General features: G+C 37.9%; 1 protein-coding gene across 13 annotated transcripts in view; it reads right to left on the bottom strand.

Moving 5' to 3' along the window:
* The window catches only part of Rbm39 (RNA binding motif protein 39), a 33,766-nt gene extending 22,617 nt beyond the window's left edge, over nucleotides 1-11,149 (bottom strand). For 2 of the 13 annotated variants that reach the window (XM_032904567.1, XM_032904565.1), the window contains exons 1-4: nucleotides 10,839-11,148; nucleotides 10,146-10,209; nucleotides 8,308-8,357; nucleotides 3,800-3,994 (exon numbers count right to left, since the gene is read on the bottom strand). In XM_032904567.1, coding sequence (XP_032760458.1) covers nucleotides 3,800-3,994; nucleotides 8,308-8,357; nucleotides 10,146-10,196 — 296 coding nt within the window. In that variant the 5' untranslated portion in view covers nucleotides 10,197-10,209; nucleotides 10,839-11,148. Of the gene's footprint in view, nucleotides 1-3,799; nucleotides 9,922-10,145; nucleotides 10,231-10,838 lie in introns of all 13 variants that reach the window. The other 11 variants (XM_032904572.1, XM_032904578.1, XM_032904577.1 and 8 more) reach the window with 11 other exon arrangements.
* Between the last annotated feature and the right edge of the window lie 869 nt (nucleotides 11,150-12,018).

Below are 12,018 nucleotides of genomic sequence, written 5' to 3' on the forward strand. Positions count from 1 at the left end.
CAAACTTTTAACAGGGTTCTCATGAAAAACAGACAAGTCTTTAACTCACTATGGAGCAAAGAATGACCTTGAACTCTTGTTTCCTCCTGCCTCAAAGTGGAATTCCAGTGTTGAATTCCAGGCCTGAGACCCCTTACTGATATTTTCCTTCTCGTCTCTTACTCTCTCTCTCCTCCCCCTTCTCAAGGAAGGGTACAGACCTGGCTGTACTGGAACTCACTATAGACCCAGAGTGAAGAGTCCACCTGACCATGCCTTCTGAATACCGTGATTAAAGGTGTTTGCTACCACAAGCACGCAGTGCTTTTGTCATAGGTTGTCACTATCTTCCTAGCTGGCCTGGAACTCACAAAGATCCTGTGTGACTAGTGCTGGAATCAAATGTGCCACCTTGCCCAGCTTCCATGTACTAATTCTTAAAAAGAATTACAACATTCATGGTATTGTTTATTGTAGAAGATATTATTGAAATGTAAAACTGATTCACTCAGCAGAAAGAAAAAATTTTTAGCCTTTTATGATTCAAAGACTAGTTTCAGTTCTGGAATATACCTGATCCATAGCCTGACAGCAATACTGTAAAACATAATAAAAGATGGGTTTTCACAGTAAATCATTATACAAATATATTTTTGTACTTTTTTAAAGATAAAGCTTACTTAACGGGTCATAAGGTATATGTCCCATAGTTTTCACTAATAGTCATTAAAGAGGGCTGGCTCCATAGGTAAGAGCACTGGTTGCTCTTCCAGAAGTCCTGAGTTCAAGTCCCCAAAACCACATGGTAGCTCTTGTTCTTCAATAATAGGATTTGATGATCTTCTGTCATACAGGAACACATGAAATTGAACACTCATATACATACATAAAACAATCAGAAAAAAAATGCTTTAAAAAATTATAGTAGGGCTGGAGAGATGGCTCAGTGGTTAAGAGCACTGACTGCTCTTCCAGAGGTCCTGAGTTCAATTCCCAGCAACCACATGCTGGCTCACAACCATCTGTAATGGGATCCGATGCCCTCTTCGGGTGTGTTTAAGACAGCTACAGTGTACACGTATAAATAAAATAAATAAATTAAAAAAAAATTATAGTAACGAACGGACTATGAGGGTGCTTTAACTAGGCTCAGTAAAATGAAGTCTAAAGACTGGCTATATACATTTAGTTTCAAAAAAAATTTCAATTTAAAATCAAGTTATTTCAAATAAAACTATTGTCCCTTCTACCTACTTTAAAAAGAAAAAAATGTGTTTTTTAAAAAAGTGTACATGTGCCTGACTTTGCTTACAATTCACTTCTTATTTCAATGTGGGCTGGAACTTAGCAGTGATCCTCTTACTTTGCCTTACTAATCCAAAATAGTAAGAGAATTAATGGACATTTAAGTATATATAAATATAATTTGACAAGTTATTTTCCCTTCTGTTATGCATAATATAGAAAAGTACTTTGGAGACAGGGTGTAACCACGTACCCAGGCAGGCCTTGAATTAACAAAGGTCTGCCTCTGCCAGTTTCGCTGTATTTATCCTTTGGTTATAAAACCATCTAGCTAATAATCACCTCTAAGTTCAATTCAAACCAAAACAATAAATATTTAAATCCAGTCAGACTTAAACAAAAACAGCTGCTCAAAAATAGTATTCTGATTTTTAAAGCTATCTGTTGGCTATTTAGTTCACCCCTGTAAGAAAATTTATAATCCTTAACAATGTAAATCTTGAGGAAATCAACAAAACAAAAATTCTAATATAAAATTCAGAATTAAAACAGTATCATAGGGGTTGGAGATTTAGCTCAGAGGTAGAGCCCTTGCCTATTAAGTGCAAGGCCCCGGTCCTCAGCCCTGGGGTATGAGGTGGGGCTAGGGGGAATATTATCATACTGGTATTATCAGCATGTGATGTCTATTATATAAGCAACTAACATAAACATAAACACAAATGCAGAGGGGCATCCAGACTCACATACGTGTTATAAATATATGCTCCAGAAGCCAAACTCAAATACCTTCAAATAATACCAGTACCTAGGGGCTGGTAGGATGGCTCAGTGGTTAAGAGCACTGACTGCAGGGGTTGGGGATTTAGCTCAGTGTAGAGCACTTGCCTAGCAAGCACAAGGCCCTGGGTTCGGTCCTCAGCTTGGGGGGGGGGGGAGAGCACTGACTGCTTTTCCAGAGGTCCTGAGTTCAAATCCCAGAACCACATGGTGGCTCACAACCATCTCTAATGAGATCTGATGCCCTCTTCTGGTGTGTCTGAAGTCACAATGGTGTACTTATATACATTAAATTTAAAAAAAAGTATTTGATGAATATTTTGTTGACAACCACTTTTTTTTTTTTTTTTGGTTTTTTTTTTGGGGGGACGAACCCAGGGCCTTGCGCTTCCTAGGCAAGCGCTCTACCACTGAGCTAAATCCCCAACCCCTACAACCACTTTTTAATATTAGTTTATGTCTAGGGGTTGGGGATTTAGTTCAGCGGTAGAGCGCTTGCCTAGGAAGCGCAAGGCCCTGGGTTCGGTCCCCAGCTCCGAAAAAAAGAACCAAAAAAAAAAAAAATATTAGTATATGTCTAACTTTATTCCTTTTTTTTCTTTTTTTCGGAGCTGGGGATTGAACCCAGGGCCTTGTGCTTGCTAGGTAAGTGCTCTACCACTGAGCTAAATCCCCAAGCCCCTAACTTTATTCCTTAACAAAAGCTCAGATGCTGATTCATTCAGTTCTGAACTACTTAACTCTTATAAACATACCAGTTAAGGGAAATAAAGCTTTCATGATATCTCCGAGTTCAGTTCACAGTACCCACATATGCAGAAGCTCATAAATGTCTAGTTTAACTCCACCAGCCCTAAGGAGGGTGAGTCCAATGCTTTTGGCCCAAGCTGAAATCGATACTAAGTGGCACCTGGCACCATGCAAGCATACTTTAAAAGTGGTTTTAAAAGGTGTGCTTAATAAAGAATTAAGGACTTATTTAAACATCAAGGGAAAATTGTGCTTGTTTTAAACCTTGCATAGAAATGCATTTCTTTCCCAATGCTGTTAATACAGGTTAAAAAAAATTTTTTTTTTTTTTTTGGTTTTTCATGACAGTTTCTTTGTGTGAATCTGGCTCTCCTTGAACTTATAGATCTTAGTGGCTCTGGCTTTTGAGTTCTGGAACCAAATGCACAAGCCACCATATTCCTGGCCAGATGCATTTTATGTAACACCTGTAATGAATTAATTCTACATTTGTTTAAATGCATATAAATTCCAGTAACTTCATCTGTAAACAAATCACTTCCAGTTTACTCTAAAACCATACATAGGAGTAATAAGCCTAAAAATTGATAAAAAAGAATTCTAGCTAGCTACAGCTACACACAAGATTTTCTTGTAATTAATTTATCTACCTGTACTTTACAGTTCATAAACTTTAGGTTTTTCTCTATCAATCACTGGAGTGCTTTGTTTTTTTTTTTGTTTTTTTTGGTTCTTTTTTTTGGAGCTGGGGACGGAGGAACCCAGGGCCTTGCGCTTCCTAGGCAAGCGCTCTACCACTGAGCTAAATCCCCCAACCCTGAGTGCTTTGTTTTTAATTTGGACTGTTATACAATTTCTAGCTTGTGAAGAAAAAAGTCTGCTAAGTTTGGTAGATTGTAAATTTTATATATGAGTCCACATACTGTTTTTTTTTCCTTACTAGTTTCAATGTCCTTAGCCTTAATTAAGGATTTATTTATTCCTATTCCTCCAGTTAAATTGCTATCTAAACACATTTAAAACAGTCCTAATAACCATTACATACTAGGGACTTCTGTAGCGGCCTCGGAATCTTCTATCTCGACTTCGTGAGCGGCTTCGTCTCCTTTCTTTGCTTCTACTTCGTTTCCTCTCTCGACTTTTGCTCTTTTTCCTTTCTCTATCTCTACTTCGTTTCCGTTCTTTACTTTTGCTTCTTTTTCTCTCATGACTACGGCTTCTGCTCTTGCTTTTTTTTCTCCTAAGTGGGGAAAAAAGTACCATTACATGCTGATTTAATACTAACCAACATACACTTCCTTCTACGGTCAAAATGTCTATTCTTTTGTTAAATTTTTTTTTTACCACTGTACAATGGTATAAAAATCATACTTTAGGGTAACAACTCCTAAGCATGGGTCTTAACACCCAGTCTTTAATGTTAACTGAAGATAGTTAAAAGAATTGAGAGACAGTAGTAAGAGGAAGTATTTGCAATGATCTCCTGAGGCAGCTACAGCTTGAAAGAAGAAACAGGACTTGCTTGCTGGTAAGTAGAAAACCAAGCCTGAACTTTAAAAAATTCAAGTTTAACTGCCATTCACATTAACAGACCAACTATTATTATGGTAATCTATAGGCTATAGATTAAGTTAGTTACAGCATGTTCACAATCAAGAAATAGTAATTGTCACATAAAATTTTTCCATTGACAATTTAGTTTAAGTCAATTTTGATACAGTATACATGTAAGAATGTTTTATACTTTTCAAAACACAATAAACATATCATTTTGCTTTTCATGAGCAAAATTACAAGAAATACAAGATCCTAAGAATCCAATATTCACTTTCCAAAATTCACTTTCACAACCCGAGATTTTATTGTAACCACTTAAAGCTATAATGAAATAGAAAATGCCATTTTTTAGCTTGTTTATGTAAGCCTGTGGGACGCAATTAAAGCAATTTAACCTTCCTAGGAAAGTAAAAAAAAAAAAAGCCAGTGCGTTATCTTTCCACTCATCTCTGGGTTCCTCACAATATTTCATCCACTGATTTAACAATTAAACCTTGACATCTGTACCTCCCTCATCACCCAAATTAGAGGTGCCTTCAGATATTTCAACGTAAATTGAAAGACATTTCAAACTAAGTTTACTCCACCAAAATGTCCGTTATTACTCCACCAAAATGTCCGTTTTTAAGTGGTTTGAGATCTGAACATTTTGACAACTCTACATCATTAGGAAAATTAATGAGCTATTTAATTTGTACCAAAGCAAAGTTAGCACAAGAACAACTGAGGTGTGCCTCAGAGAACCTGTAAGCAGGTCATCTTAGAGTGCATTGAAAATAGAAAATGAAGACACCCACCTTCTGGAATCTTGAAACCCACACTCCAATCACAAGGAGATGTAGAGCTTTCCAAGGAGGCAGAAACTTTGTCTAAAATTTCAAGATAATCCACCTGACTGTCAGAAATATGCTAGGTAGCACATGACAGAAAATTAGGCTACACTCATTATTTATTTAGTAGTCAAAGCAACTCCAATGCTCAGGAAGGGTAACAATTCACATTCCAACTTTGATGTTTCAAACCCTGACACTACTTCTTAGGACTAAAGAATTCTGAGATGGCTAAAACCATAAGTCCTACCTATTATTAACTCAAGATTAGGGGATATGGTTAAAATTAATTCCATTCCCCACGGGGGAAAAAAAAAGGACATTTAAGTTTTGCTCTGCTCAAAGATGCTCAATAGCAGAGTCCATCTGCCTATTTACCTCTCATATGCCCCATATCTTATTCTTTCAAAAGTTAAAAAAAACAAACAAAACAAACCAGCTAATAATTTTAACTCAACGTCTTGCTAGACTTTTCATAGGCAAATGCCCACCCACATCTGAAGGCAACCCAAAATAGGTAAATAGACAACATACTTCAAATATCAGAAAATACAATCTTCCATATAAAAGCCTAGACAAGACTGTTACAAGAAACCAAAGAACTTCTCTAGAACAAATTTCAGCATTAGAAAACATTTTTCAACTAAAGAAATGGTCATAAATTCCATCCTAATAGTCAAATCCTGTTACAACTTAAATGGGACTTTCCCAAGTCTTTAGTGGCAGTGGAATTTTGTACTGAACATCATTGAAGTAAATGGTCCACTGGGCCTTTGGACTTTTTGGTTATATGGCCTCTGCTGTAAAGGTGTTTTGCTATAACTGGATTTGACCTCTTCCATGTAAGAAGATCTAAATTTTAAATGCAAAGTATTCTGGAAAATAAGAAAAAAAATAGAAAAGTCATTTATTCCAAAATTTGATAATCGACACCACAGTAGCCAATATATTTTAACTGTGCCATTTCACTGTTATCCTTTTCTGATTCTTTAAAGACTTAACAAAATGCAGTTTGACTTGAGACTGCAAGTCTGGTTAAGGTAACAAATACTTCCATGAGGGGTAACCTCAGATACTTAAGAGTGTATTAGAGGCCTTGACAAACTCAGTGTTAGAAATTTTAAACCTCTTCAGAAAATAGGCTAAAGGTCTTTCCATTAAACTTTGATCCCTTTACTACTGGGATACAGTACAGTGTGTTACAGTCACGACTAGTTTCTTATTTATATACTTAGCTGACTTTGTTCAAATGTAGTTTCCTATTCTTATTATCTTACCAGCAATAGTTATCTCCAACATTCAATGCCTTTTAACCAATAGTTTTCACATGAACTACACAAAAATGACATCTACCTTAGGTTAATATAAATTACCTTAAGCAAGAGCAGATATTTCTTTTGTTTCATCTACCCAGAGTTAAGTTTTCTTCTATATTATGTTCATTACTTTTAATGACATGTTCCTTTAAATCATCAGAGTAAAAACTGATTAAATTAAGCAATCACCTAATTTAAAGCAGCAATAACTAAAGTCAGAAATATTTTGAGCATTGTAAAGATATTAGAATGTAGGAAAGCTATGCATAAAACACTATTATATTAAATTACCCAACTTACTCTACACCACAACACTATTTCATTGAGCACTAATGCTCTAATTCCTCATGAAAGCTTGGTGATCTTAATGAGTTTAGATACAGCGTTAAGAGTACAATCTGAAGATATTAGTGGGAACAAGTGATGTTAGAAAATACTGCAGAATTTGCATTCAAGTTTATTCTCAGCCCTTTCAACTTTTCTAGGTCACTAGTCACTAAAGTGAATAATTTTTAAAAACTGGTAGATACCTATTCCTGGGTTTTCTTTTGGCTATGAAACTGAAACTTTAGGAAATTCAATGCATAAAAAGTTAAAAATGTATGCTATGAACCCTGTCAACTATTTCCCATATCCTCTTTGGATTACTAAGAAACTACTAGTGATTCCCAACTAGACTTGCACAAGGAAAAAAATTTCCATAAATCAGACCTTTCTTTTCTCTTAACATCATTTTTAAACACATGATCTAAGAAATCCAGCTGGAATTTATAATCACCTTGGCTTATTTTAAGTGAGAGAATCATAAGCCTGAACCACAACACCCAATCCAAATTTTAAAAATTAATTCCTTCTCACATTAAGATTATAAAACCTTGGCTAAGCAAAACCTTTAAGTAACCCACAAACAATTTTCTCATCTATTTTACGAAATTATAACAACCTACCTAACAAAGTTGTTGTGAGGATGATTGAGGTAGTTATTATGAAGCACTTTGAGCTCTTAGGAGGAAAAGAGCCAAAAAGAATTAAATAAGTGGCTATTTTATCATTGTTTCTCATTAAGTATTATGTGGTCATGATATGACAAAATGTTTTAGTATGGCATAATAAACATAGGCTAGATCATCTTGACGCACATAGCATGACCATTATCATGTGAAGAATTACTAATCTTGGAGCTGAATAGTAATTTCACAACAGCTGATAGGCTCCAATCTTGTAAATTGGATCCTGTTTAAACTGTTAATATTCCTTTTTGTATACTGTATTGTGTTGAGTCTGTAGCATGAAGTTCTTATTTCAACTTAGTCATCTAAAATATATTAAATATTCTTAGTGGTCTCCTTGGATACTCTAGAGATAAAAAGGCCCAAAAAGGAAAAAAAAATCCCATCAATACCTATTAAGTATTCTTTTGTTACTATCAAAAGGGCCTTTAAGCAGCAAGAAACAAAAACTCATAGCTGGTTCCTTTAGTGAAAAAGTAAAAGAAGGTAAACAGTAATTTCCATGTCCTTGGTACTATTTTTTCTATAACATCTTCTAATTCAATGATTCTTCTCATCACATCTCCAAAAATTAAGCCAAAGTTATCACATTTAAAACATAAGAACTCAAGAAAATCATGGGAGATTAGAGGGCAAAGTGTCCAGAAGGTCTTTGAAGCCATATCCTGAAGTCTATATACCACAACGCCCACGGCTTTATATCCTGAAGAACTTTCTCATCTCAAATGTTATGAGCAGTTTTCTAAGAGACGAAGAAAACCATAGTTTGATGCTTTAGCCACAAGAACAGATTTCCACAAAGTTAGTTCCCACCCCCCCAGGTTCCTTAATCAAACTTACTTTTTGCTACGTTCTTCATGGCCGTTAGCACTGTTCAACTTGTTCTCATCCTAAGCAAGGTTGATAGAAGAACATCATGAGGACGAAGTGGTAACATTTCAAGTTGTCAAAGGGTAAAGGGAATAGGAATAAGAAAATACAAGACAATTTTAAAACTAATCACTTATTTAGTTTAACATGGAAGGCTATAAAAAAATTTAGAAGGTATACGTTTAACCACTTTGTTGCTAATAATTAAGTCATCAAGAAACAAAAATTAAAATCTTTCCACATTTAACATGTTATATTTTACTTTCTTACATTGTTTAGATATTAAATAAGTCATCCAGAATTACAATGTTGAAGTGGTTAAAGATTTCTATGAAACATGAAGTCATTTTGAGTTTTGTTCCGTGTGCTATTGTCCCTTTTGTCGGTACCATGGCTCTATTTCTGCCTAAGCCCCAAGTGGCCATGCTAGCAGCCAGCCACTATCGATTTCCTGTGACCGATGCCATTCCTGAGATCTTCGCCCATTTCCGTTGGAGGGTTGGGACTGTAAGAGCTTGATGCCACCTCTGTCACACATCTCGCCCTGAAGCAAACAGGGATTCACACTGCTTTAGTAATGTTGACTCCCAAGAACCCAAGAAAAGTTAATTAATAATCCACCAGTTCCAGCCTAAACATTTCCTACTTCCATACCTGTTTACATGGAATTATATCCAAGTTAAACTAAGACAAGAAACATTAAAACAGAAAGTACGGCTTCAAGAGTCTAGCATTACAAAATTAGACTATTTAAAGCTATCAGAATTCATCCAAAAGGCACCACATGGTCGTGCTACACTCCAAGACAAATGTATTATTTTTAAACGGTTTAAGCGCAAGGTTGATTTCACAGTTTGAATACATCACCAATATAGGATATCTAAGTTACAAGGCTTAAGGTCTGTGACACCAGTGACAATGCATGCATGCACACTGCTATTTTCACCACCAACTGGTCAAAGAATGAAGAGTGCTTACTTTTACTGTCATACCGAAATGGGTCATATTGTATTACTAGCCAAAATACTGCCTTTCTAGTTTAGTGTGAAAACTATGGCAGGGCCTAACTAAAAACAAAATGCTATGGAGAGCAGTAAAACAGTCATCAAGTGACTCTGAGCTGTGATACTGTCTCTTGCCTTTCCTTTTTTTTTTCTTTTCTTCTTTTCTTTTTCTGTTTTTTTTTTTCTTTAATTTCTATTCAGGGATCCAAGAATCTTAGTAATTATTAACTGAAAAGCAGATCAATACCTGCCTGTTTTAAGGTTTACTATCACCAGCCTTATATCTATTTATATAAAGTATAATTTTAAATCTCACCCATTTCTTCTTTCAAGACTCATAAGATTTTCTTGCCAGAGACTGGTTATATTTTATTATTCTTGGACCCCTGCAATTTTCCCAAACCACTGCATTCACCTTTTTGCTATACCAAACTGGAGCTGGTAATTCTTAGTTGAGTCATTTTACCTAGGGGACCACGGTACAGCGATAAGTCACTCAATTACTACCTTATGATTGACAGTTCACACTGGAATCAAAGGTGAATTCATGGGAGTAGAGGTGAGATATCGTTAGGCAAGTCTACAAAGAGAGATAGATGGGCATTTATTCATCACGCTGAAGTGAAACTACTGCACAATATTATTACATCAATAGCATATATTTACTTTTGTAAGTTACACGTAATGCATCTCTGATAAGATAATCAAGAGGGCTCCGGGAAGGTTAGTTTACATTTCAGCAGTAGTTTCGTGAATAATGCTAAATTAAGAAATATATTAAAGCTCACTAGCATGTTTTCTCACCTTCTTGTAAGGGGCCTCAAGCATTGCTTCAATATCAATATCGTCTGCCATTTTCTCTACTCGCCTAAAGAAGAACAAGACAGTCCTGTAAGTAAACAACCTGCAATTACGACCAAAATAAAATGTTTCCTTGACCTACAATACTCAAAGCTTGAGAAAAATCCTTTAAAAGCCCTAGTGACTAAAATTGTGCGATGCACACTCCACAAACTTCATTTGGTAAGTAAATGATTAATGTATCTTTCATCTAACATAGGAGCAGAACTCAATGTCCGATTTCAAAAACCCGCCCAGGATGCCCTAAAACCAAACCTGAGAATATGAACCAGAGCGCTTCCCTTCGCACAAAACCCGCGCTGCCATTTTAGCGGCAGAGGGAAACTCCCTCTGCTGGGAGGGGTTGTGTACCAAGGTAGCGTTCGACAGGCGCCATGTTGGGAGGTCGCGACCAGCCCCGGCCTCGAAAGGACAGATCTTTATCTGCCCGAGAACCCACGGAGGTCCCTGACACTACCAAAATCTCCACAGTGACTTTGCCAGAATTGAAGGGCACAGCCAGGGAGAAGTGACCGACCTTGCCGAAAGGGCCCCCTCCCCCTCTGCGCACCTATAAAAGCCGCTAAAGCCTCGGCATCCCGGACCTCCCAACCTAAGGAAAGCTGACCACTACTAGCAGTCCGCGACGCCCTATACCTGTGCGGATTTTCGCGCGCCTGTGCTCGAATCGGGAAGTCGGCTGCCGCCGCCGCCGCTGCTGTTGCTACTGTTAAGTCACTAGGCCCAGGCCGCGGTACCGCCCAACCCGAATATCGGGCCCCGAGGGCGTCTAGGCCCAAACGAATCTAAAAGAAACAATGGGATTAAAGGAGCCCGCGACGGAGAGCAGGGCAGCGGCTTCGGCAGCTCAGGATCCACCCCTGCGACAGCGTCGGCTAGCTCCCTGAAATGGCGGCCGCTGCTTCTCCGTACTCACATTCACCAACACATACACACACACAAACACCCGGGGTCTCCCGGAGCCTCAGCACGGGCTCTCGCGAGAAACTGCCCGGTGTTCTAGACTGGAGAGCACGAAATATCGCGAGATCTCACTACGGCTCCGGCGACTATGGCCCAATCTCGTGCAATGATTGCGCCACAGATGATCCCATTCTCCCTTCCCCAATTCGGAAAGGCTTCTCGGACTCCCCCTCCAGATATGCACCAAATCTCGCGAGGCTACGCTGTCTCCAGGGCAAAGACAGTTGGTGCACTGACTGTCAATCTTTGGAAGAATTCCTTGCTGAGTGGATCTTTGCTGTCATCCCGGCTGGGTGTGAAGGTTTCCCCTCTCACAGCCGACCGCCCCCCACCCCTGACACCGGTCCTCCCACACATATGGCTGTCAAGGTCGCCATAAGGCAACCTATTATAGTACATATGGCTGTAGGGTAAGACATTCGTGTCCAGATTCACCGACGGTGAAAACTCATGCTTACAAGAATGAGATGTACACAAGCGAAGGGGAATAAAAAGTACGATTTTCTTGTCATTTGGTGTCACCAGTCGGATGCGGTCTCGATGGTTAAGCTTCGAAACACCCTTGAAAACCAGAGGCAGTGGACTGGGTGGGAAGAAACTGCAGTTTGTAGTTTTCTAACCCCTGAATTTAGTCGGGCTATGTATCGGAGTTATTTGTTACTTTAAAGGTATCCTCGCTTTTCCCTAGGATTTTTGACTGTCTACGTGTAAATTCACCGCTTTCGTTTATTTTTTATTGGATTTTTCTTTTATTTGCTTTTTATGTATTTGGGAGTGGTTCATACTGTGACAGAGAAGCTGAGTGATCATTGGAAGATTTTTTTCCCTTTCACGTAATAGAAAAAGTTTTGAA

This window comes from Rattus rattus, chromosome 5 (assembly GCF_011064425.1).
Source record: "Rattus rattus isolate New Zealand chromosome 5, Rrattus_CSIRO_v1, whole genome shotgun sequence".
NCBI lineage: Eukaryota > Metazoa > Chordata > Mammalia > Rodentia > Muridae > Rattus > Rattus rattus.